This window comes from Ammodytes marinus, assembly GCF_949987685.1.
Source record: "Ammodytes marinus genome assembly, chromosome: 14".
NCBI classification, from domain to species: Eukaryota; Metazoa; Chordata; class Actinopteri; order Uranoscopiformes; family Ammodytidae; genus Ammodytes; species Ammodytes marinus.
Window position 1 is genome coordinate 13,563,229 of NC_137218.1, and position 27,554 is coordinate 13,590,782.

At 40.0% G+C, this 27,554-nt stretch overlaps 1 protein-coding gene across 1 annotated transcript in view; it reads right to left on the bottom strand.

The window, feature by feature from the left end:
- Window positions 1-9,769: 9,769 nt before the first annotated feature.
- LOC307260478 (replication protein A 70 kDa DNA-binding subunit-like) overlaps window positions 9,770-27,554 on the bottom strand; it is a 45,004-nt gene continuing 27,219 nt past the window's right edge. Inside the window, exons 14-17 of the mRNA XM_080040733.1 lie at window positions 21,524-21,700; window positions 21,199-21,306; window positions 20,909-20,995; window positions 9,770-10,487 (exon numbers count right to left, since the gene is read on the bottom strand). Coding sequence (XP_079896859.1) covers window positions 10,386-10,487; window positions 20,909-20,995; window positions 21,199-21,306; window positions 21,524-21,700 — 474 coding nt within the window. The 3' untranslated portion in view covers window positions 9,770-10,385. The remainder of the gene's footprint in view (window positions 10,488-20,908; window positions 20,996-21,198; window positions 21,307-21,523; window positions 21,701-27,554) is intronic.

The window sequence follows — 27,554 nt, forward strand, 5'->3', positions numbered from 1 at the left end:
TGTGTAACCTCAGCGAGGATGCAATGTTCAGCGCGGTTGTATGCTGGACTGGTTGAGTGCCAAATGTCAAAATGGAGGGAGTGGTCATGGACAAATGTGATTGGAGAAACATGTGAATATAAAAGGACAATCCCGCCTGCCTGTTCTACTGTGAGACTGTGTGGGAAAAGCCATCAAAAGGAAGTGTGAAGAAGCACCAGAAGCTAAATATATTGCACTTTTGTTGTTGGAGGGGCTATCACAGTCCTACAGCCTGTTTCTAGACACGCTGGGCTGCTCAGACACATTTCCATGCTTCAAATTTCAAATATGTGCTATACTAAATGGTAAAGAGTAAACACAGATTTTGATAGAATTTGATGTGATTTCTTCCTTCATTGTATTCTGCGTTATTGCTGCCAGAACATTATAATATATTGATAAATACCAAGGAAAGTGACATATAGGTGCAGCTATATAAAACTTCAAGAGCATAGCAGCAAAGCAGTCACACTTTAATGGAGGTCTGTGGGGGGTGAACTGAAAAGGTAACAGTAAGTCCCCTGCTCGCCCACCATTGCTCAACTTCTTTCTCTGACACTTGTCAAGGGAAATGGCATCAATGGACACTGAAACAATGTTCCTGTTATTTTATTGTACTGTGACAATTGATTAACATACAATCGCTAAAAATGCACTCAATAAAGATTCCAGGATATAGGTGTAAGTTTAATAAAGAAACAGCAACCAAAATAAAAAAAGATAAATCCACCATGTATTTCAGCTTTTACCATTAAAAGGCCTTGACCCACAGTCATATGTGGGTGCAGCTTGGTTAAATAACTTTGCAAAAGGATGATCAAGTGTCCTCCAACAAAGCTGCTTTTTCATTTTCCAACAATACGTGGAAATCCATTTTTAGTACACAAAGAAAGAGGAATTGGTATTGTGACAGGATACAGCCTTGCGTTCTCTCTCTATTTGTGAATATGTGCCATGGTTAGTATAAGCAGATATATACAGTATATATATATATTGGTTATGTGACATTAGTGCTGTAACAAATGTTTGGTTATGATGCAGCAACATTTAGTCCAAGGCAAATGACCCCGCAAGGGACAGTTAAATATTGTTATCTTTTCTAATGGGACTTGTATGGTTTAAAAGCTGCAGTCCAGCACTTTCAAACACAAAGGGCCAATTTTACATCTTGTGTGCAACCGTGATAGGTTTCTTGATTGGAAAATGTACTGTTACTGTTATTCCAGTTTTCAATTGTGTGCATTTTTAATTTATTCTCAGCATTTGTGTGAAATGTATCATCAATTCTGCAGGGAAAAAGGAGACTCGAAGCTATGCTGCTCAAAAGAAAGAAAAATTATAGTGACTGAGCTGAAATGATTGCAGAATGTCTGTGTGTTTATGCGCTTGAATAAGAACTCACATGTGAGCGTGGGTAAAATTTCCGAGAACAAATGTCACTGAGCGGTTGGATATAACAGCACAAGTAAGAAAATATAATTTTTTACACATTTGCTCCACACTGACAGCCTCTACTCTCCAATCCCCCATTTAATCTAAGCCCTCTCCCTTTTTTCCCCTTTAAAATCTAATTTAAGACAAGGTTGCAGAGTCTTCAGCAATCACCACCTCCCGAGGTTGTGTGTAAGGAATGTGATCGCTCGCTACCCCCTGCAATGGTAAATCGGTCTCAATAACCGAGCTACAGACACGTGGTGCATCTGTGATTAGCCATGTCCCTCTGGGAGAGAGATTCATAAGCTTCAAGCTGCCTTGTTTTAGTCTAAGGAAGATATCAGGTCTCGAAAGCTCACTAGATGGACAGCTCTGTTCTATTATGCTCTGCTTTTATAGGGCTGTTTTAATTGTCTCATGTATTAATCCTGTGTGTACCTTAACGCTTTAAAAGTGTTTGAATGCTTAATTAAAAATTGACCTGTCCTGTGTAAGCTTCAAGAAGATCCTCCCATCAACACCTGTACCTGTGATGATTCCACACACACACACACACACACACACACACACACACACACACACACACACACACACACACACACACACACACACACACACACACATACACCCACACCCACAGAGGAAAGAGACTCCACCCACCTCCTACACTCAGTATGTACTGCACACTTGGCATGGAAGTTCCCATTGGGGCATAATTACGTTTGTGCTGTTAACTGTGTAATTAGCCGTGTCTCCACTTAGCTCTCAGCTGGAGATACTGAGAGGAGCGAGCAAAAGCACAAGACAGAAACATCACCACATCTGCTGACTCCATAATGGGTTAATGCAATTCCTTAACAAGTCATCACCAAACACATGCTTGTATAATGAGAATTATACATATGCCATGTATGGTAAATGGTAAATGGTAAATGGACTTGACTTATATAGCGCTTTTCTAGCCGATTTTCTCAGCCCCAAAGCGCTTTACATATCTTACCACATTCACCCATTCATACACACACTCATACACCGATGGCAGTAGCTGCCATGCAAGGCGCTTTCTGAACCATCGGGAGCAATTTGGGGTTCAGTGTCTTGCCCAGGGACACTTCGACATGTGGCGGGTAGGCGGGGAATCGAACCTCCGACCCTGCACTCCAGAGGCAATTTTCCTACCCACTTCGCCACTGCCGCCCGATATATGTATATGATCACCATGCTTTCCCTTTTATGTTCAGCCCGCCTGAAGCACCCTGTGTGAGAAAACAAATGCAGTGCGCAGGGATGTGTAAACCAAAACAGAAAAGGGGTGCGCCATTGAAACTAAACTAAAACGCTCCAAATAGATCTGAGAAGAACTGCGTCAGGTCATCATTCTGTTTGGTATCTATGACAGAATTCAACTTATCATGAGACATAATAATCATTTGACCCATTGTTTATATTGACATATTGTTTAAGCATCCTAAGTAAAAGTAATTAACTTTTACTGTTATTTTGGATGGTTTCGGATTTGTATTACTGCATTGTGCACTATATGGTGCATTCGACTGGTTTAGATGTACGGATGATTTTAACACTTTACTCACTGTTGGGTAGTTCAAGCTGCAGCTGTGCATCATCTACTTTAAGATTATTTTATGTTTAAGCCTATTGCTTTACTGTTAGAAACATCTCTCTCTCTCTCAAAAAATCTTCCTTTCATGAGCCCAGAAAACACAGCCCTATAGCTTTGTGACGGTGCATTTTCCAGCTAGTTCAAATAATGTTTTTTTAAATGTGTGAATTTAGCTTAAGATGAAGGAAAATTCCAACCTACAAAAGGGACATCAAACCCATCTGTTCATCAGGAAAAATTGAAATTCAAAAGCTACAGTTTTCACAGGATGGGTTTGAGATGCATTGTATTCTGAATTCCGTGGAGTTGGAAAACATTTTGTCTATTCATGAATGTATGGTTAGCAAAATCCCAGCCATCTGTACAACCTCATTGTTAAAGCCCACACCCCTCGTACTCGCTCTACCTGACGATGGAAAAGTAGAAGCATCCCAGTCGATGCATCTAATCCAGACAGATAAGCAAACATAAACAATGGGGGTTATCACAGCCATCTCTCTGTGATTAGATAACAGGTTATCAAGATAGAGGCTTAAGACTCCTATCTCCAGGCTTGTACTAAAGACATCACAGGTGCACACCGAGATGGCATCACATGGACTGACTGGAACAATTTGAGCCACATTGGATGGATGCAGCATGAGGAATGAATAAATAATTAACTGATATGAGGCAGCTGTGGAGTAGAGTAGGTCATCCTCTGATTGGTGATTCAATCCCAACCACCTCTTGTCCATAAAATACTGGACCCTTAATAAGGCTAGCTCCTGCACAGTTGTCATGCTCCCCATCACTTTAAGGGTAGAAGTAGCAGTTTTAATAAAATATTCAAACTGTATGGTGGTCTGTTTGGTTTTTGCTCACAGGATCCAAATGTGGAAACCAGGTTTGAGACTGTGACCGTCAGCATATTTAAACCAAAAAATGAAATAGAAACATGCAGGAAACGGGTGGGTTGTGTGGCGGAACAGACAATGCAGCCTGGACAATCTGACATAAGCCAGCAGGCAACATGTCAGCTATATATACGTACAGAGACACTAATGGTGAAATAAGATGCAGCGGGCTAGGCAGAGTACGGGTCACAAGGGCGACTGTGGCTCAGTTGGTAGAGCGGGTCGGCTGATGATCAAAGGGTTGGAGGTTCGATCCCCGCCCTGCCACCTGTGTCATGGTTCTTGTGTCCTTGGGCAAGACACTTCACCCACCTTGCCTCGAGTGAATGTTGATAGTTAGCCTGCTATCGGTTTATGAATGTGTGTGTGAATGGTAACGTGGGAAAGGAAAACAGGTCTCCCTTGCAAAAGAGTCTTTGGTCTCAATGGGATTTACCTGTATAAATAATGGTAAAAAAAAAACACAACGGCTGATGAGGGGATCAGGGATGGTGGAACACACTGAGGAAGCCTAGTCAAAAGGTGGGGAATGACATGGGTGCTTAATACAATGGAGGTGGGTGCATTTTCATCATTTTTCACTTTCTGTCCTAGACACTGGGGACACTCTTGCTCTCTCTCAGTCATCCTCCTGTCACTGTCATGTGACTTTAAACATGGACTGTGTGTGGATTATGATCATCCTGGCTAGTTGATGCCACCCTTAAAACTATGCCACTTGCTGTATTTGCCTAAATATCACCAAATTGTCTCCCACATTAGAAAACTGTTGTCCCTCAGCCACACATTCACGTCTTATACAAGCTAATTCAATTTAAGGTGCCACATATTCACTTAAAGCAATTCTGTTCTGTGTATTACAGATTGAGCTCCATGTGGCAGAGACCAATCCTTTAGAAAAGACGGAAGGGGCCTGATTTGATTGATGATGACTGATGTGAGCCGCTGCCACATCCTGATAATATATTTCTCATAATCACACTACATTTTCAACTTCACTTCAATTGTGCCACATGCCTCGAGCAAAGAAATAACCAAAAGTCGGCTGCCACAGTGCGAGCGCAGCACTCTGCACCATTGATTCTTTAGAACAGGGCCCAGAGACACCAATTTGTCCGTCGACAGCAGCCACAATGGGCCCAAATATAATACAGTGTTTCAAGTAATACCCGCTATTCACACATTTTTCTCATTATTTCTCCCTTAAATGTATGGTTCTCCTACTCCCTTGATATTGCCATTGCTCTATTCATCGACCTAACAAGTGCAACAAGTTCACCTCGTGTCTCTGACGGGTGCTGAAAGGCATTCTGGCAAATCATTACCCCACAGAGGAAGCAGTCTATACTGTGTCCGAATTCTGCAGTGCATCATTTTGGAAATTAGCAGCACTTGGACTTACTGTGCCACTGTGAAGGACTGGGCAGGTATAAAGCACAACATGTACTTCGAATTAAACAACATTTTATTAGGTGTCCTTGGGCTGGGACATACAGGTATATGCGTTTTCTGATAGGATCCCGCTATTGAAAAGATGACAGCACAGTTAAACACTGATAAATAAATAAAAATGTCTGATGCTATGGTTTCTGTAGGCACAAACCAATTTGGTTAAGTTTACATTTAGAGAAGCGTTGACTTAGGTCAAAATAACTAGTTTGTAAAGTTAAGGGGATTTTTATCTTAATGGTTACAATAATAAAACATACCTTATATATATTATATACCAGTGGTAAATATTCAGCCTATTATGTATTCACAAATGAAGAGTTACCATGCATAGGTGCAGCAGACATACATGGCGTGCAGAATGGCTGCAGGCCTCGGTATAGGCATGGCCTCTGGCACTCCAAGTCGAGTGGAGACAACAACAAACATGAATGCCCTCCGGCCAAATCTGTTTATGGTGGGGAGAGAGAGATGGCAATCGGGAAGGTGTATTCAACCTAGCGGTGGGTAGAGAGAAAAAGACGGGAGAAGATGAGAGGCAGCAGGGCCAGTGGAGGAAGAAATCGATGGAGGAGCTCAGAGAGAAATTATGAGGGATCTGGTTGAAAAACAACGGATACTGTAGGTAGGTGGACTGGAAAAGACAGATGATGAGAATAATGGAATAAGTAAGGCATTAAAGGGGGATCGGGTAATGTATGTAGAGAGTGGAAGGAGGCAAGGAGGGAGGGCTGAAGAAAAGGAAAGAACTTCTGAAAGAGAGAAAAGTTAAGAGAGTTAGAACGAGAAAAATCTGCACCTACGGGTCCCTGCTACGAACGTGTAACATGAAAGACATGGAGAGTGCCGCAGAATCCTCTTCAGCCCTTTTAAGTAGGATAACTAGGATCATATATACGCTCTGTGATAGCACACACTCTCGCACAAGCAAAACAAAGCCTGGAGAAGAATACTCTTGTGAGAGTGAAGTGTCCTCACACAAAGACTGTGAAATCCTTGTGCCGACACAGGCAGTCAAATCGTCTATGGGAACATTGTGCGAGACCGAGAGACAAGAAGTTGGCTAGCACTGCCATCGCTGAGATTTGGGGAAAACATATTCTCTTCTCACTGCCTGTGGATGCATGTTGCGGGTTCAACAGGGATTTTTAAAGTTATGCACATCAAAGCACAACATGTACATGCTTAACAGGATGCTGTGTGCAAAATTAAAACTGACTGCCTGGAGCTTTTTCATGTATTTTGGAATGTAAAACAAATTTTTAAAGAGAGGAAGAGCCCCAGATAAAGATGCAAGCCTATGTTATTATTATAGTGCTTTATAGTGAGTTTCAGCTCATTGTTTGGCCGGTCTGTAACTTCACTGTTTTGGTTCCCTCGAACATCTCACACAGAGTTGTTTTCAGTCTTAGGCAGCTTTTTTCAGGGATAAAGCTCCAAAAAAGCCCAGTGTACATTACCTGCGCTCGGACACAATTAGTGTCTAACAGTGTTTGCTAACACATATCAACTGGTTTGAGAGTAAGTAAGTAAAGTTTATTTATATAGCGCCTCTCGCAGACCAGGGTCACAAAGCGCTTCACATTAAAAAAAACACAATAAAACGACACATATACAGAGTCTGTTACAAAGAAGAGTTTCCTAAGAACGTACAAAATATAATACTATACAATATAATACAGAGTACATAGACATGGATCTAGAAAGCCTGTTTGAACAAGTGCGTCTTAAGCTGACTCTTAAAAATATCCACAGAGTCCAGAATGCGCAGGGACTGGGGCAGGTCATTCCACAGACGAGGAGCAACAGCCTTGAAAGATCTGTCTCCTCTGGTTTTAAAACGAGTGCGAGGAACCATCAGGAGATTCTGCGTGGAGGACCTCAGGCTCCTGGTGGAGGCATAAGGCTGGATCAGGCCCTTAATGTAATCAGGAGCCTGACCGTGAAGAGCCCTGAACGTCAGCACCAGGATTTTAAAGTTTACTCTGTATGCGACAGGGAGCCAATGTAAAGCTTTCAAAATAGGAGAAATATGGGCTCTCCTGTGGGTGCAGGTCAGGAGCCTCGCCGCCGAGTTTTGGACAACTTGTAAACGAGCCAAGCCTTTTTTACTAAGGCATGTTAGAAGGCTGTTACAGTAGTCCAATCGTGAGGACACAAAAGTGTGGACAATCATCTCAAGCTCGTGGCTCGAGACCATGTGTCTGAGCTTGGAGATGTTGCGCAAGTGAAAATTGCAGTTCTTGACCAGCTGATTCATATGCCGTTCTAGGGACATCCCTTCATCAAAAATTACACCAAGATTCCTCAGACTTTTTTTCACTGAGCTGCTTAAATTGCCGAGATGCTGGGTAATAAGTGGGACAATAGTGTCCGGGGCGACAACTAGGGTTTCAGTTTTGCTGGAGTTCAGCTGGAGGCTATTCTCACTGAGCCATAGCTTTATTTTGGACAGACAGTTTGTAAGGGAAGCCAGCCTCTGGGGTTCGCAGGGCTTAAACGAGCAGTAGAGAAGATCATCAGCATACAGATGGTAAGAAATGTCACTGAACTGCTGGATCAGCTCACCTAAAGGGAGCAAATAAATCAAGAATAGAATCGGCCCAAGGACTGAGCCCTGGGGTACCCCACACTGCAAGTGTGGGGTACCCCAGGGCAGGGTATTCCTTATCGTAAACAGTCGATAAGGAATACCATTTTTCATTCATCAGATTAAACTTTGTCCTTGGCTAATATTTAACAGAAAAATTAAAAAACTAGCCGTGCTTTTGTTTTGTTGAAACACAAGTGGAGTCATTACACAGGCACTCGTGGACACTTAAATAAAGGTCTTCTTCAGTTAAAAAGAGAACTGCACAATCACTATCAATTTTCTGTGTATATTTAAGCCTTCATTTTGTGTTAAGCCTGTTAAGTCCACTCAACAGGCTTGCTCTTTTCCAGCAATGCCAAAGAATAAATTGCCGTAAGAATCAAATGACATTATATTAGATTCATTTGCCAGCCAGATATTCCTCAATATGATTTATCCATGTCTTTTTATGGATATGTATAAGCCAGCAAGCTATACTGTTATTGTACATACAATTCTAGCTGACAAGAGGAATAATCAGACAGAGTGAGTGTGCAGGGCTTTTAAGGGTAGGCCTTTTTTTTCCCTTAACGTCATAAGAAAATCAAAAGCCTTTTGAATGTCACATGTGCATAGTAGCTTAATGAAAGGCATTATTCATGGGTTCCAGTAGATGATCCATGTACTGCTTCTCGGGAATGTCTCTCTTGCAAATTCTCACTCTCACTCTTTCAGACACAGACACACACAGACACAGGAGAGCTTGACATAACTACAGTGTGTTTCAAGATAAGACTACAGCCAGATAGACTGTGACCAGGGCTACGACCTCAGTGATAACCAAAGCTCATTTCCATTTTCCGTCTTTGTAGGTTCACACACGTACTGCAGATAGAGGCAAACCGCATATTCACCAGGCTGAAGGTCCCACATGCCCAAAGAGAAGATATGAGTACCTTAACAGACGTTCAGTTGACTGCTGCTCAGCACGACACATTCAGATAGAGTCCTCCAAGGATAATACAAAAAAAAGTAGTTTTTCTTAATCTCTTCACTATGTCCTCCACTGTCCCATAATGCCTATGGGCTGGCTGGGTTCGCAGACTGACGTGTCTTCCATCTTACTTGTCAATCAACAGCAAGGCTTTAAGTTGGAAATGACTTTCAGATCTCACTGACTCCTGTTTTTTTTCCATTCTTTTCCCCCCCTGGTTTTTGGCCTGGCAATATTTTCAGAATGAAATGAATGTCAAAAATAAGTTTCATGTCAATTGTTAGAGGAAAGGTGACACTTTGGGTGAAAACATCATTGTGTCCGTGTTTTTAATCTCCCAGACCTCCCCAAGCACGGCAGGCGGGAGGTTGTACTGAGCGTGCTCTGAGTGAAGGGATCAGGTGGCTTTACTGCCAACATAAATCAGTGTCATGCCCTTGAGTTGCACCTTAGTGGAGAGGCACGCCACTGAAGCATCGTCCTTGCTTTCCAGTTTCTTTATGTAAACTCACAGCGGACATAAAGTAGTTTGATATGCTGATTCACACATTTAATTAGAAAGTGGTTTCCCTGCGATGCACGGTGCATCTCAGAGCAGTAAAATGCCTGATCCATCTTTGAAATGTGTGTTTTTCTTAAACAGGGTTTCCGTGAAGTTCACCAAGTTAGAGTTCAGAATTTTTAATACCACACATATTTTAATTCCTAGACCTGCAGATATCCTGCAAAGAAAAGAGAGACACTTTTCATCTAAAGATATTTTTAATCACTCTTCCCTAGTTTGACATTTTTTGGAACCCAACAAAGCAAACCATACATTATTATGATTTTTTTCTTTTAACTCAAACAACAAATCACTTTTACAAGAAGTAAACACAGAGTTAAAATCATTAAATAATTTACAAACACATGCATCACCACCAAAATAAACATTTAAAATGAAATCAACCTGAACCCTTCACATCTTTCTCGGCTAACACTGGTCCTCACCAACACAGATCTGAAACCCACGAGATAAATCACGCATAAAAAAAACTAAAGAAAGGTAAAACGTTTTGACCATAGTATGTATATAATACATGATATATACATATTCTAAATGGATGTTTCCTTTGCAATCTGGTCAAAGCTCTTGGTTAAAATGCCATTAAATAACAAAAAAGGTAAAAGTCATTTCCATCACATTTCCAATATGTCACACATGGGCTGTTGAACAAATGAAAAACTAAATATCAGTCTTTTGTTTGGCTGCCAAGTAATCTGACGAATCACTGGACGCCTTGCTGCCTCAGTCAGATAGGCCTTTATCTCTCCGGTGGGCGACAAAAATATAAAATATAAATCATGACACCAGTGGAAGAAACCTTTAAATCAGCAGGCAGCCATTTGGGAACAAGTTCATCCGGCCAATTTGTGGATGTTGCTGAGGAGTCTCCTGCTGTATTCCCTGTGGTCGACTGGTTGGACTTCCATTACGGTTACCTTCACTCGACTCTCGTCCTGAGGAGGGGAGAAAAGAAAACCTGAGTTAAGTTTTCTTTTCTGACAAAACAGTCACAAGTCCATAATATTCTATTCAGTAAATGAATTAATATGTCCAGTTTTTCAAGTACAGTCCTTTAACCAATTGTCATTGTTAAAGCAATTTGGTTTATGTATTGTATCCAATTCATCAAAATAACTTGCTAAACTGACTGGATTATTGAACTGTCAACCTGATATTGGCTTGTCTTTGTGACTTTCTGCTTATCGGAGGTCGGGCTCCACTTACAGGCAAGTCCTCGTTTGGTTTTTCCACTTATACCAGAGATGAGAAAGCCGTCTCACACAGACATGATGTGATTAGCAATACCACAGTGAGCACACTTACAGCACAAAACAAAAGCAGCTTAAATCTAAAGCAAATGCTGTGAGCCATGTAGATTTCACTGCAGAGTTGAATTTCAGTCATATGCTCGTCTCAGATGAGAATTGCCTTGAGCTAATACAGAGACTAATCATGCTATCGCTTTTGACTGCACACATGGAAAATTAACAAGCCGGTTACTATGACCACCAGCAAGCGTGAGCCATTATGTCATTAGCTTGGGCATAACTGCATATTTAATAGGGTTTATGTACGTTGACTGTGACGTGTATTGCTTTTTGAAAAATGTAAAGTCTTGCCTCAATTTTTATCTGGGTGAAACTGTCACAAACAATGCGATAAACAAATAATGAATTGAAGAAATTTGGCAGCACCCTGCTCTTCTCATCAAAGAACACACTGCTGTACACAACAGATACATCTGTATGTGATCAATGCAAGGATGTCTGAACAAAACAGACCAAGAACGTTTGATGGGATCTTAACAATATTTGCAATAAAATATAATCAAATAATGCAGAGTTCTCTCATGAAGACATAAAGCCAAGAACCCATTTACATTATAATCACAGTCACTATAAAAGGGATTAATCCAAAGACAATTCTTTAATTAATTAGCAATCCAGCTAGCGTGACCAGCATCAAGGATTTAACATTTTCCCATTATCTCACATGGGATTCAACACCTCTATTAGTATTTTCAATTTGCCTCCACCTGAGGAACGCAGGCAAATTAAACGATGCAGGGGGCCGTCGAGACAAAAGGTTCCACTTGAAAAAAGGTGACAACCTGTTTAAATGTAATTGTCTTCCAAAGATGGCTCACATTAAACATTAAAATTATAATGTGCACAGACTAATATTCCCATCACATCCGCAGAAAACAATTACTCCAGTGGCTTTATAGTCGACCTTTATTCACGGACTTAATTTTCGAGGCACGGTTCTTCCCTTGAGAATTGAAACAACGCAGCTTCCTGACACCGGGAGACTGACAAAATATGTAGACCCCGAGCATCTTCACACACATGCAAAAAATAGCCGACACACACCTTTACATCACAACAAAAAAACTGATAGAATTGATGAAACACTGTTCTGTAATGAAAGCTAACATTGCATACAGATGAGGATCCTGGCTGAGGAGAGGTGTGGATAATAAAGCTGTAAATAATACAACACACAACTGGGAGAGATGTGAAGATCAAATACACACATGTTCCTTTAGCTTCTAAACACACTACTGGCTTGGCTCTCTGGTCAGCCATGTCTGTTGTTTTTTGGGTACAGACTGAAATATCTCAGCAACTACTAGATCAAATTAAACAAAATGTTGTAGAGCACTGACATTTTTCCCCAGAGGAGGAATGATTTCCTGTAGCGCCACCTTGAGGGACACATTTGTGGTTTTGCACAAAATGTGTCAACAACTATCAGAGACATTATCATGAAATACGGTACCGTCATGTTTCCCTCTGGAAGAATTGTAATTACTTTGGCAATCACTTTTGATCTAGAGCTTGAGTACTCCAAATTGGTCTTGGTCTCAAGAACACTTTTTCAAGGTCTTGTCTCATGACCGCATCTGGTATACGGTATATATAATCCGCATCAAGATTTGGATTATAGTTTAAGAACGATTAAGACCGTAACTGTGGGATATCACTAAATTGCCTGAACATTGTTTGATTTATTTGTCAACATCATTAATGTGATTGGATGGAAAAGGTCATGCTTAAAATGAATGCGGCCAATAACGTATACTTTCTGACCTGAAACTTTTGTAACTGTTAAAAGCTGTTACCCAAAGCAGTGTGTGCACTGCCACTGTTCTGGAAAAGTCTCGACTCAACGCCTCAAAGTCCAGTCTTGTCATGACTTGGTCTTGGTTTAGATGGTCTTGACCAAAACACTGCCATCATCAGATCAAAATTATACTGTAAAAGAGACATTCCCCATCACCTTCAGCTGTGCTTCGTCTTCAGTGCTAATAACCAAATGTCAGCATGCTGACACGTAACTAAAGTTGTTGAATATGGTAAACATCTTTACCTGTTAAACATCAGCAGCATGTAAACATTTTCACTGTTAGCACGTTAGCATGCTTACATTAGCAAAAAAAAAGCTACGCTCACCCCGTGCCTGAGCCCAGCCTTTAGCTTGAAAGCTATGAAATGTAACAGTTGGCACTGTGTTAAATGTGACTTAAAAATGGTTGATGAAATAGGGGAGAACGGGGTTGGTAGGCACACTTTTGGTGATGAATTGCTCATCACAAAAACATCTTTCAATAGTCATTCCTACATTAAATTGAAGCTTAATGTGTTGGCTTGAAATGTGTATCCGTCTTATTTTCCAACTTATTGTAATAAATAAGAAATTAATCATCAAGGGGTCGGTTGTCACACACTATGGGGTTGTTTGTCACAATGTTATCTTAATGGGAAAGAAGGCAAGAGAGCAGAATTACATTTGAAAGTTTAATTGCACTGTCAAGTTGACTAATAGACCTACATAACTTAAACACAAAATAAGCAAGGAAGACGAACAGGGAACCCATATTAAGACTAGCCTATGTAACAACATAAAGAACAAAACAAATAGGTCTACAATAATAGCCTACTCAACTAGGCTACACACATTCACTATCTGAGTTACAGTGATGGCAACGGTAGGGTCTGCTCACTCCAACTAAGCAGAGCTTGTGTGCCCACTGGTTGCGCATACAACACTTCTCCCATACCTTCCCTGAACGTCTATTGAAGAATGTTTCCATACAAAACAAACAAAAACTATCCTCTTCAGCTGATGAAGACTCCTCCTCCAGCCTTTTGCTTTACAGTTTCTTATTCCCCAGCTGGGGTGGAGTGCAATGGGGTGCAGTAGCCTTTGTAGCTGGTCTACAGTAGATTGGGATGCACTGGGTCATTTTCATTTTTTTGCCCTTTTTTCTCTTGCATGCTAGCTGCCTTTTCTTGCTCTATTCTCTCCTTCTCTGGGGTGTCAGTGAGGATACAGTTTGACATTTTCTTTCGTTGTTGGGTTGCTTTCCTCGCTGCGGCCTTTGGATAACATGTGACAACCAACCCCCCAAAAAACGTGACGACCAACCCCAACTGGAATTTCTTGCTAGCATCCATCCATGAACTAATCAGCTAGCTAACAACAATCTAAACTATAGCTTTCCCTTCACACTTTTTAAGGGTAACAAGTGTTTTTTTTTATAAACCCATATTGTAAAAGCCTAGAAGAAAAATACTGAGGAGCTAAATATTTTTAATTTGACATGAAAATCACAAAACGTCCTCTCACCTCAAATTTAGCTGTCTAACTCCAAGGAGGACTACGTAGGTTATCCCTGATCCCTGTTCTACCAAAATGTCACAGACAGCATCTTTTGTTGTCGAGATATAACGATTGTGACAACCAACCCGTGTGACATATAACCCCGTTCCCCCTTCAGAAACAGTACAATGCTGCAACCCTATTTCCACGACATTTCTAGGAAATTCCTTCTATCAATTTAAATAACAATCCTGTCTTAATAAAAATGAAACACACTGAGCTTCATCATCAAAAGCATACTGCAGTACTAATGAATGATTAAGTGTCCTTGTTACTTTGTTCACCCACTCCATCATAAGTGCTAATTGTCAGTTAAGTTTAAAGAAGAAAGTAAAAGAAAACCTGAAAATATATTTTCTGAATATTTAATACGTATTGTGTTAATTATCACATTCTTAAGGCTCTGGATGGTAGCTTCTTGAGAGAGAGTGTGTGTGTGTGTGTGTGTGTGTGTGTGTGTGTGTGTGTGTGTGTGTGTGCATCTTCAGCCATATAAGAGATAAATTCCATTTTTAAGGTGAAAGGCGACAGCAAGAAGACCTGAATGTGATGACAAGACCTGTTAAGAGTGTTATATGCTGATGTAAAGTGAGTGTCTGGCACCTAATGGGCGGTCTGTTAACATAAGGCAGGAGAAACAGGTCCCCTCTGACACTAATGCATTCATTGAGACAAAATCCATTAATTCACTTGGGAGAGAGAGAAAGATTCACTCAGACACTAGCACAGATACATGCACACACTCATTCAAAGCCTGCCTAAAATATACACACATATACCTGTTTATACCTCAGTTTACATTACTAACACAGTGGATACTCACCAGCTCCTGGACTCAATATATTTAATCTAGTTATTGGTTGGGGATCAGATACACTCAGCTGCATCAATTATCTTTGATCAAATGCATTTTTATCTTTAAAACAAATGCATGAGATGTTTATGTGAAAAATGCACACAGTAAATCCAATCATGTGGGCCAAATCTGATCTTCACCACAATCTAAATTCCATTAACTCCATTTGTGGCATAATTAAAATGGGCCTATACTACACTGAGGTCTGCAGCACAAGTGTCTAGACTTACCTTAATAAAACATGACGGACAGTTACGATGGCAATGTATTTAGATACACTATGGCAGCTTCTGTTAGTCGTTTCATGCTTTTATCTTTATGTACATCCTCTGTTAACAGAATTTAATTTGCTTTATTGTATAATATTAATGCACAATACATGCTTTCTGCCTATTGAACTTTGTCTCAGTAAACCTGACAACTCCAAGGGGTTTTTGCTACACTTTAGGACAAAGTTGTTGTTTGGCCTTGGAGGGGAGGCTGCCTGGTGGGATTTTGGCCCATACAGAGGTATGACGCATTCATGTGCACAGTAGTTTCACTCCCCATATTCTGTTATCAGACATTGTATGAAGGATAACACCAGCTGAGATGAATTTCTGGGAATACCTGCCTAATTAAAACATTTCTGCTTTCGCCAGCAAAACAAGGGCTGGACACACCAAACCTAGTGTGTGTTTGCGCACACACCACCTTCTCTTGCATATAATCCCATGTACACTGTTCATTCGATGTATTCAACCATGTATCAAGCCAAGTACATTGTTGTTTGACCCTTGTATGCTGTTTGCAAGTAAATTCACCTGCTTCCAAGAAGGCCTGACTCAGTTTCAATTATTCAAACACTTGGGTAGTTTGATGAAATAATTCTAGTAACAAATGGTCCTTCGAGTGAGCCGGATCCAACATCTTCTTCTCTGGACAAGAAGAGCCTGCACCGTGAAGACGGGGGAGTCCAAGATCTCTCGACAAAAGACCTCCAGTAAACAGAGCTACAAAAGAGGCTGTCAGCAGACTCGACTTGGACGGAGAGGGGTGACGGAATCCAGAGCCTGAGCGAGTCGAGGCTTTCTTGAAATCAGGTGAATATAAACAGCTGATTTTGTTTTGTCCAGGAATTATGGTAGTTCCTTTGTTTTATGTATTAGATAGATAAACTAGTTTATCGATGGTGGTGTTCTCCATTTTGGTATCGTAGTCCATCTCCGGGAGAATTCCTAGTAGTAGTGTTGCCCATCTTGGTTATTCAAACACTTGGGGATATACTCCGGCAGGGTTCTGCTCCCGGGGGGTTTGTCTCTGACTGGTTGGGTCCATCCGTGGGGGACTGCTTTTGGTGTTTGAGAATTTACACTGTCAAAAACAAAAGTCTCACGTACGTAATTAGATGATCATTAGTGTGGGGTCGAGGGTGGTCCCTTTATTCTGACAGATATAGTTTGTTCCATTAAACTGAGAGTTCTTTGTAATTCGGGAAGGTTTTATGGAAACAAATTGATATCTGGCTGCTTGTTGTTACTTAGCCTGGGGATATAGTACTGCTCCAGGGAGTTAGTCTATGACAGGTTATTTATTTGTTTTGTTTTGTTATGTTTGTCAATAGTCTACAACTGCAGAGTAGACTTATTTATTTTGTTTAGAATACATCACATAGGGTGTTCTAATTTTAAATTGGTGAATTTTGTTAATCAATTGGAGGGAATAGGGGTGTTCATCCTGTTTAAATAGATTACTGGGTAATTTGATATTAGATTTTACATTTTAAAAAAATTTAATTACATAATATGGATAATGATAAGATAGACATTAGAAAAAAAAAAGGAGACTGGTGAAGAAAAGTCTCCTCTACCCCTTCCTGTGTCTCTTTCCATTGAGACCCATAGTGAACCTTAAAGATTAAAGGTGCAGTCAATCATTTAAAGTCCCAGCATAAACTTAAAAAAAGCGTCCTTTTGTGTTCTTTTTATGAAAATGTTCACTAAAAAGAATTATTCAATGCTTTTGATTTGAACTACAAGTTAAAAGGGGATTTTTATGCTGAAAATATGATCATAATGTGTATTGTTGATATAAATTGATTCAAAAACTGGTTAACTGTAAAGACACCTATACTTAACCTACATGTTAACTTTTGTTATTTGAAGAACAAACTATAACACCATGTCAGATTTGGAGAAGTAGAGAGCTTCTCAGGAATGTGGTGTGTGTGTGATTCAGTCCCATGCAGAAAAGGGAGGGCCTGTCTCACTGACTGCCTGTGTGTGCTTGAATGCTGCCCAAACACAGACAAAAAATTGTGAACTGAAGAATGAAATCAAACCTATCCTAAAATGTTGTTGTGCGTTAATTGTGACATCTAGAGCAAGCAAAATGGATAGGATGATATTTTAGAAACAACCCTGGCAGAATGATGAGCATTTCTTTTGAGAACATGTTACTGCTCAAATTCATTCTGTTTCAGATGCAAGGAGAAGACGAAGCTGACCATTCTTCAATAAGGACAATTGGACACTGAGGAACAATCTGAATCGGTTATGGTAATATCCTACATAACCATTCCCCCAGTGACTGTGATATGAAGAACACTTTGCGTCAGAATGCCACAAAAGGACTTGTTGACCATCAAGACGACCTAGGTTCCTGTTCCCTGGCTTCTGCAAAAAACTGTCCTCTCTGAAACTGTACATAGACTGTTGCACCAGTACACAAACTTGCATTTTCACAACTGTGATGTTGATGTACTTGATATTATTCTGCTTGACTGAAATATATTTACTCATATGCTTTGCCCTTTTGCTTTGAAGTGTTGCAACAAAGTTGCATTAAATATTATAAAAAGGGTGGAATGTTAACAGAATTTAATTTGCTTTATTGTATAATATTAATGCACAATACATGCTTTCTGCCTATTGAACTTTGTCTCAGTAAACCTGACAACTCCAAGGGGTTTTTGCTACACTTTAGGACAAAGTTGTTGTTTGGCCTTGGAGGGGAGGCTGCCTGGTGGGATTTTGGCCCATACAGAGGTATGACGCATTCATGTGCACAGTAGTTTCACTCCCCATATTCTGTTATCAGACATTGTATGAAGGATAACACCAGCTGAGATGAATTTCTGGGAATACCTGCCTAATTAAAACATTTCTGCTTTCGCCAGCAAAACAAGGGCTGGACACACCAAACCTAGTGTGTGTTTGCGCACACACCACCTTCTCTTGCATATAATCCCATGTACACTGTTCATTCGATGTATTCAACCATGTATCAAGCCAGGTACATTGTTGTTTGACCCTTGTATGCTGTTTGCAAGTAAATTCACCTGCTTCCAAGAAGGCCTGACTCAGTTTCAATTATTCAAACACTTGGGTAGTTTGATGAAATAATTCTAGTAACATCCTCCTGAGATTATTTGGATATGGATCTGCTTTACATATTAACCAGAATTTGCCATGATACATGAGAAACGTCTGCAGCTGTCATCTGTACTAAAAAAGACATAGATGTAGACAAAAATGTTCTACTACCATTACCATTAATAAATAATATCAATAAAGTTGTATGTTTAAATCAAGACATCAGTTATTTAGTAAGAAGACATGTAGGCTTGTCAGCTGTATACTTTGCCGATGTAATATTCACTATTGTGCTTCTTAAGTCTAAAAATCGGTAGTCCATCATCTCTGCTGAGTCTGCTCTGCCCTAAAATAAAACAAACTTGAGTTTATATGCAAGAGTAGTTAGAATACCAGCTTTAAAATATGAATAGTAGCACCGTTGCTCTTTCTCTCTGTGTCCTTGTTAAAGAAAACGACAGAGCACACATCTTTGTAACTTCATTAATCTTGTTAAGCACTGACATTTAAAGACATTGCTGTATTTTTATGAAAAAGCGGTGGTGGATGTCTTATTCTTTTGTCTTCGGTTACACTCGCAATAATCAATTTTACATTGTTCCTCTTTGGCCTCAGAGCAGTTCTATTTACACTACCTACAACACTACAGAAATGTGATAATTAAGGAGTTAATTAGAAAGCGTCATAGTTTCATAGGAAACACCTGTTCAGTAATTATGTTGTATCACCACTTACTTAGGTAACAGGTGATGTGTGATTAACAGTTAACTATTTTTCACATTAGTAGTTAACCGGAGGTGATTTAAATTAATTAATGTTCACTAATACACATTAGATTAGAAACTGTATTCTGAGCTCCACTACTGGCAAGGCAGTAAAAAAAGCAAAATGATCAGTATGGTTTTTGTTCTGACCTAGAGATATAGGAAGATATCATATTTTATTAAGAATTGTGATCAAAAAACACTTGCATGTTGATCATATTGAATTTTCATTATCGGGACAGCCGAATGAATATTTTCAGGAGAGACTTGAAAAACCTAGGCTCTGGTCTAGCTCACCAACGTACAGTCCTACATAGACTTACTGATTAATTTTGAATAGCCTCAAAGGGGTGCTACATCTTTAGAGTCATTCTTAAATCCTTAACCTGTCACCGTGGCTGAAGGCTAGGCTCTAGTAAATGTTTTAAAATCATTTCAACAGTTTTAAGAATATTTCGATGCTTATCGAAAGAATATTGTGATTTGCCATTTTTGCCTGTTCCGACCAATGCAGCATCTGCTAGTGGCAGTAAGTTCCAATGGTACGCTGGCATTTGCTGTAATTAAGCAGTCAAGCTAATTTCAATCTTTGCAAGCGAAGATTCCTTTTTCCCCCTAAACAAATATCCCCATATGTTAAATCGGAGTGCAGCTAAAGAAACTATGCATTCATGTGAATGAAGACTAAATGTCAATTATTTCTTCTTAGACTTTGTGTAAGTCTTTGTCGAAAAGGATTGTCATTCTTTTCAGAGTATGAAGAATGGCTAATGAACTCTGCATAGCGTTCCTTGTAGGGTTTTAGTTTTTTTTTTTATAGGTCAGGACACAGACCGTTCACAGCGCATCCTACATCTCAATCATTCCACTCAGGCTCTCGGTATGTGCCCCAAGTAGCAAATTAGCCTCTGAATAATTAAGATAATTAGGCTTAGACAGACAATAGCTAATTCTTAATTAGTGCCTAATTAAGAGAAATTAATCCACAGCTGTATTTGTTTTCTGTTATCCAAAGTGCAATGGCTACATAACAGCTCCCTTGTCACTGTGATGCTAATCAAAATAATTTTGGATTCTTGTTCTGTGACTGCCATTATGTTGCGATTATATTGCACTTTGCACATCTTGTTTTGTGGCTTTACACGATTGGTTGTTACATATGCACGGCTGGCATGCAGCCCATTAATTAAGACAACATACTGCAATGCATCAAGCTTTAACACCCTTACATAAAAAAGTCAAGTTTTTAATCAGAAAACCTGACAAAGGAAGTGCAACTTGACCACAACAACAACAATAAAAATAATCCTGGGATTTTAGTTTAACAAACTTAAAATTTAGCAATTTCATAACTTGAGTGCTGTATGAAAAACACTTATTTCACCCCAGTGCCACACCTTAGGTCTATAAACTGTAACTGGTTTCAAATTGTTGGTTAGATAGTGACACAAATGCCACTTGTTTTTTCAAAGCCCATTTTTCCAGAACCATTATTATAGTATGGGAGAAATAAAATTCCTGCTGTTGTATTTATTCATAGCAGCGTTAAGCCAGCTGTTTGTAACAGGCATGCACTGAATATTCCTGCAAGGAATAAAACAAAAATCTCACAGCATGCAGTCCAATGATGAACCCCATTGTATCTCATTATATTCTGCTCTTTTACTCCTGGGGAACTAAATTGCATTGCATTGTGTCAACTTCCATGGTGCTCCTCCTGGGTTAAAGCTACTTACGTTGTACGTCTCCAGCTTGACTCTGTTTCTAAAGATGTGAGTTGTGAAGTTGACGTTTTGAAAGACTTCTTCAAATGCCGCCTCATCCTGAGGAACACACACACACGGCAAATACAAAGTCAGGGCCAGGAACCAGTCTGTTAAAGTTAGAGCTCCTGCAAAAATTTGAAAGATAATTTTCTTCAATCAAATTTGTATGTGTGTGTGTGTGTGTGTGTGTGTGTGTGTGTGTGTGTGTGTGTGTGTGTGTGTGTGTGTGTGTGTGTGTGTGTGTGTGTGTGTTGTCTCACTGTGTCTCTGAGCTGTCCCAGTGTTTCTGCACTGTGACCTAACAGGACCTCAGCTGTCTCCTGGAAGCATGTCACCCACTGGTTATCCCCGAAGTCTGCTAGGTTGGCCTGAGAGTCAGAGACAGAGATGATAGAAGGGGAAAGAGATTATTCATGTGTGTTTTTTTTAGTGTGTGTGTGTGTGTGTGTGTGTGTGTGTGTGTGTGTGTGTGTGTGTGTGTGTGTGTGTGTGTGTGTGTGTGTGTGTGTGTGTATGAGTGTGTGTAAGCTGCAATGGCATGCATGAAAAAAACAAGCATTAATGATGTGCACCGTATGCACTTACAGAAAGTAGGAGTCTGTATTTGAAGTTGGGGAACTCTCTGTTGCACTTCTCGCAGCGGTACAGTCCGTTCTGTTGGTCTATGACCTTTTTGTTGCAATGTTCAGATGGACAGGCCTTGTACAGACAATTCTCCTTACGCATGTACAGCACTGTCGCCATGCAGCTGAAGTAGTCGGCCTGAGGAGAGAGAACAAATAATGGGAGAAAAACAAATCTTATTATGGGGGGTTAGATCTTTTGGATCAATAAAAACAACCAAATCACATCAAACTGCTGCAATTTGAATGTTTAGGTGGTTGCTGTAAATGTGCAGGTGCTTCCCCTAACGTAATATTGTGCTGGGGAGAAAAACTAACCTGCAAATCTGGAAAAACCTAAAAAGCCTTAGACTCTCTTATTTAATTATAAAAATAAATAATGTTGGTACTGCAATTTGTACATTAGGTGAAACTCTGTTGCTCCTTAAATCAACATAAATAATATTAAATTGTTAACAAATCCTGATGTCACAATCCTGGCCAAAATAATTGTGATTCACCATATTATCATGATAAACATCAAATTATTATTTTGCTTTACCTTAAAAAAAAAAGTTAAGAAATACATATTTTTATCGCATGGCAGGTCACAATTAGTCTTAAAGGGGTAGTTCGGATTTTGGACATAGGATCTCATTTCCAAGTTAGCCTGTTGGTTATTTATCATTGGAGACTGTTTTCAACACATTTCATTCAGTCCTTCTAGTTGCAGAGTTCGCTGGTGCTAGGCTAGCGCAAGTCAACGGCTGTCTTACCCACTCCACAGTACACCCGAGGAAAATCAATTATAACGCCAGACTATCGATGTAAATGTCTGTGCTGATAGAATAATCTTAGAAATAAAACTATCCTTGCATGGTATTGCATTTTGAGGGACTTGCTGTGTCTCAGCTGCAGCGGTATATTCCTGTCAGTAGGCTACGGCAGCGGCGTACTGATATTACCTAGGTTACCGGCTCTATAATAGTTTGTTTACCTGCCACTGTCATCGCTACAGACGCAGAGTACAGTGCACAAAGGAATTTCATTAGCCTATCCCTAGGCTAATGCGCTAGCCTAGCACCAGCAAACTCTGCAACTAGAAGGACTGTATGAAATGTGTTGAAAACTGTCTCCACTGATAAATAACACACAGGCTAACTTGGAAATTAGGTTCTATGTCCAAAATTCCAAACTAACCCTTAAAGAAATTATAATTTTTTGTTACACACACACACCCCCCGAGCCTTTGGCTATAGTGGCAATAGATTAGGATTTAGGAATGACTGGAAAGATGCAGCGCCCTCTTGAGGCTCTTCAAAATAAATCTATATAGTACCTTGAGAGCTAGAAGTTAGCTTTTTCAAATAACTCATTAAAATATATACAATTATCTTAATTGTTAGCAATTGACAATAAAATTGGATCTTCTGCCATCCCTAATCCTGACAAGACGTATTTGATTTAATGATCACTTTGGCAAGAGATACTGCAATACTGTAACAAAGAGAAAGATAATCTAGCAGCATTATTCACCAACTAATTTCATTTGGCCCTCAATAGCATAATTAAAGTTAGAAAAAAACAGGACAACTGATACATGAGGAGTCAGGGTATCAGTGTTATGGAACTACCAGCTTCCCTTTTTATATGGCGCTTTTCTCCTTGTGTTGCTGGTAGATCAGGCAGATGTCAAAAACATGAACATAACTGTAGATGTCCCTCTGACTGCCTTGAAGTTGCCTTGCTTTAATAAAATTACAGGGCATAGCCTTCTCATTATTTTGTGTTAGACTTGAGTTAAGATTATGTTACAGAGACTTTTTCAATTGCATTTACAATGTGAAAAAGAAGTTCAAGCCTGCATCACTTAAAAAAAAAAACCCCAATACGACTTCTCATTTGAGGATGTATGTAAAGGCCCACCTGACCTATATTATGTAGATTATACAGGCAATGAAACGTCTGATTAATCAAATTATGCACTCCAAAGATAATAATGGACTTCACAGCTTAAACATTGTTATTAGTAAATTGTAACATGTATGAAGACAGAGCATCTTTACAGATTACATTACAACAATATGTTATTTTTTATTGAGCAAATCTGCTTCAAACTCGATTTTCCAATAGTAAAAGAGAATATGATAAAGCATAAAGACTGTCATTAGGTTTTTCAAATCTAAAGAGGTGTATAGACAGTGAATAGACAGGAACAAGACACTTCATCATGGCGTGTGTTGCGTAGGAGGATGCATCTCCGTAGATGAACGAGATGACAGGTGGCTCAGGCTGTAAGGTGACAATGAGTCATCACAAGTTGCCAGAATCTAAGTGTCAAAATCACATTGTCAGTGATTGGGTACGATGACCAATTTCAGAATACACAATGCTATAAAACAAGCAGATTACCTAAAATCGTAGCTCTCATTCCCATCATAAACTAAAGCATGTTCCCTGCAGGCTTAGAAAGAATCAGAAAGAAAATGTCAATTAGTGAAAAAACCTTGTCTGGTCTGATAAATCCCAGTTCCAACCACACCCAGCGACAGTGTGTGTGTTTTCTCAACCACATGCGGTGGTGCAAGGCATGTATGGTTAACATCTGTTAACATGCCATGTTAATTCACTCATGACCAGCATGTAGCTTAAGGGGAATGGCTGCAAAAGATATTGCTACCATCCGTACAGAAAGTGTGCAGGAATGCTCACTGTCGCAATATCAGTATCCTTAAAGAGCTCTGGGTTACAGTCCAACATTAATATTGGAAAGAAATATTCACTCATCAGGCCTATGAGGCCTTTGGGTGATTAATCTCGGTCGGATGCTTTGTTTTTATCTAAATGGCAGAAATATTCCTCTGGCGTTTTCTTGTGTTATGATTATTGACATTTTTAAAATCACAACTTTGTAGAAAATGCCACGAAACCAAAGCCCATAAGGAGTGAGAGAAAAAAAAGGAAGAGACGATGAGCTGCAAAAGTGCTCCTTGTAGTGCAGGCAGAACATCCTTCAACAGTTTTAACAATGTGAATAAGCTGCTTAGAGTGAAAAGGGGAAATATTGAATAAAATAAAAATAAACTCAGATCAAACTTGGCACAGTCGGTAAAACGGTTGCCAACTAGTCAGTCCAGATGGTTGATGAACGCTGTTTACACATCTCTATTTGACTTCCAAACAATCTTGGAACTGTCTTTAAGGAGAGTGGAGGGAGTTTGACAATTCTATGCATAATAGATGTGAGAAGAGACCAATCTCTGTGCCCCTCTTTTAATACAAAAATCTTGCTAATACACAGGCACCAGCACACTGACACATGAATAACATGCAAGGTTATATGCAAAGACCCCACACTTACACATTTGCAATACAGACACTATAAGCTGAACTTCTTCTCTCAGTTCTGAATTTAAATGAGTGTACACAGTCCAACAGCATCAAATTAAAATGCAGCGATGTTGCGGTAATTTAAACAGATATTAGCACCTTAAGCGCTAGAACTCACACTGCTGAAATCAATTGCAAAAAAAGGAAAGAAAGAAATGCAAATTCTGGGTGAAGAAAGGCAATTCTCTCATCCTGTGGAGAAGCACAGCATTGGATTTCCATAAATATAAATATGAAAAATGCACACAGTAGATGAACTATGTCTCATCAGAAGAAGACACTCATGCCGGCACACTCATGTAAACATACATACATGGGTGGACACAAAGCACTAAATACAATATACATGCACAACTAACAAACCAAAGACATGTCCTTTTCTTTCTAGTGTCACCAGAGGGTAATTCTTCCCCCAGGAGAGCAGGCATCGACAAGATGTTGGAATTTCATTGAAAATGTAAATGAAATGCTTTTAAATGTGTTCAAAACAACAACTTCAAGCTAGAGCTGGGCCAGATTCATTACTAGCGGCCCTAGTGTGAGTGGCCCCTAATGTTCTCTCTAGGACGCTGTCTAAATTCACACACACACAAACACACACACAGACAGACTAGCTGAGTAAAGCTGTTTGTGCTTTCGTCATACTTTCCCACACTTTCTGTCAAGTGTTTAGTTAGAGCATTGGATGTTAAAAGGCCATTGTGTTCTCATCCCCTTGTGAGAGATGGGTGAAGCTGTCCTGTGTCCCCACGACCTCTACAGATAGTGTCACTCAGACTTAGCGCTCGCTGACACTTTCTTCCCGCTAGCTAACACTGACTCACAGAGTCCTAATCTGTCCAACCATCCATTTTACGAGCACCCATGCCACATGGCAGTAAGGCCCTCCGATATCCTCATACAAGGATTTTTATTTTTTTTTAATTAGGAGAATTTCTCCCACGGCAACAGCCCTCTCCCTCTCAGCACTCCACTTCCATGTTTCCGCCTGCATGCCTGCCTCATCACATTCTGTAGACTTGGGCAGATTGGAGGGCTGGAAGGCTGGAGAGGTGGGAAGACAAATGGTGGGAAAGGTGGTGGGGGGAGCATGTGGCTGAAAGAACAGGGAGCTTTCTTTTAGAACCTTGTGGAGGGCTTGTGATGTTAGCAGGTGCTACACAGGTAGTGAAGAGAGGGGTCAGCAGGATCTGGACCATAGCAATTCCATCACAACCAGACTCCTCTAAATAAATCCCCCTGAATTTGTCATCATCTCTCCCCTTCTTATTCTGTGTATCTTTTTTTCTTCTTTTTATCCCTCTCCCTCTGTATTCCAGTGTGTACACATAAGCCTTGGGGCAAAGTCTCAACCTTAAAGGCCTACTTCACCGGTTTGAATATGAAGGTGTATTGAATTCTGAGATCCTATGTAGTATAAATGTGCGAAAAAAATTGAAATCGGTTCATCCTAGCCTGAGAAAAGGCAGAAAGAGTGTTTTTTTAACCCTATATTTCTCTTTCTCGTGACATCACAGAAAGAGAAATATAGGGTTAAAAAAAACTTACTTTGTAAATATTATGTCTTTTACTGTGACATCACAGTAATATTTACAAAGTACGTTTTTAATATGTTCACAGACTTACCTAAAGATTTACACACACACACACACACACACACACACACACACACACACACACACACACACACACACACACACACACACACACACACACACACACACACACACACACACACACACACACACACACACACACACACACACACACACACACACACACACACACACACACACACACACACACACACACACACACACACACACACACAGTTTTCATTCTTATCACACAAAATTAAAGTGTCACCTTCTGGCACCTCAATGCAATTAAAATGTGTATATGGAAGGGCGACCAAGTGAAAATCTACCTAACATAATTGACGTGCGGCTGCACATGCCAACTATAATGCCTGCCCAACAACCCTAACACACACAACATATACACACACGCATGCACACGCACACACACACACACACACACAAACTAGACATTGCTTGTACACTTACACACAGGCAAAGAGTAATTTTCGTGCACATACAGAACATGAAGGCAAACAGGTAGAATGTCAAATTAGATTCCTTCAATGTATGAGCTAATTGTGAGGAAACGGTAGATTTCAGCCCTGTGAGTCCACGGAATCTTTCGCCTCCGTGAGAATGGTGACTGATTTCCTCACTGCAATCAGGTGTGTGTGCACTGATTGGCTGATTGAACCCAGGTGTGTAGAGATTATATATGCCCTGAGACCCCAGTGCTCTGTGCTGCTCATTGTCTCACCTTAAAGGGGTAGTTCAGGATTTTAGACATAGGGCCTTATTCCCAAATTAGCCTTGGTGTTCTTTATCAGTGGAGACAGTTTTCAACACATTTAATTCAGTCCTTCTAGTTGCAGAGTGCGCTCGTGCTAAGCTAGCGCACGGCATCGGGGGGATACCTAGCCTGCTACTAAAACAGTCTTACCCACTCCACAGTACACCCGAGGCCAATCAATTATAACGCCAGACTATCGATGTAAATGTCTGTGTTGATAGAATAATTTTAGAAATAAAACCAACCTCGCATAT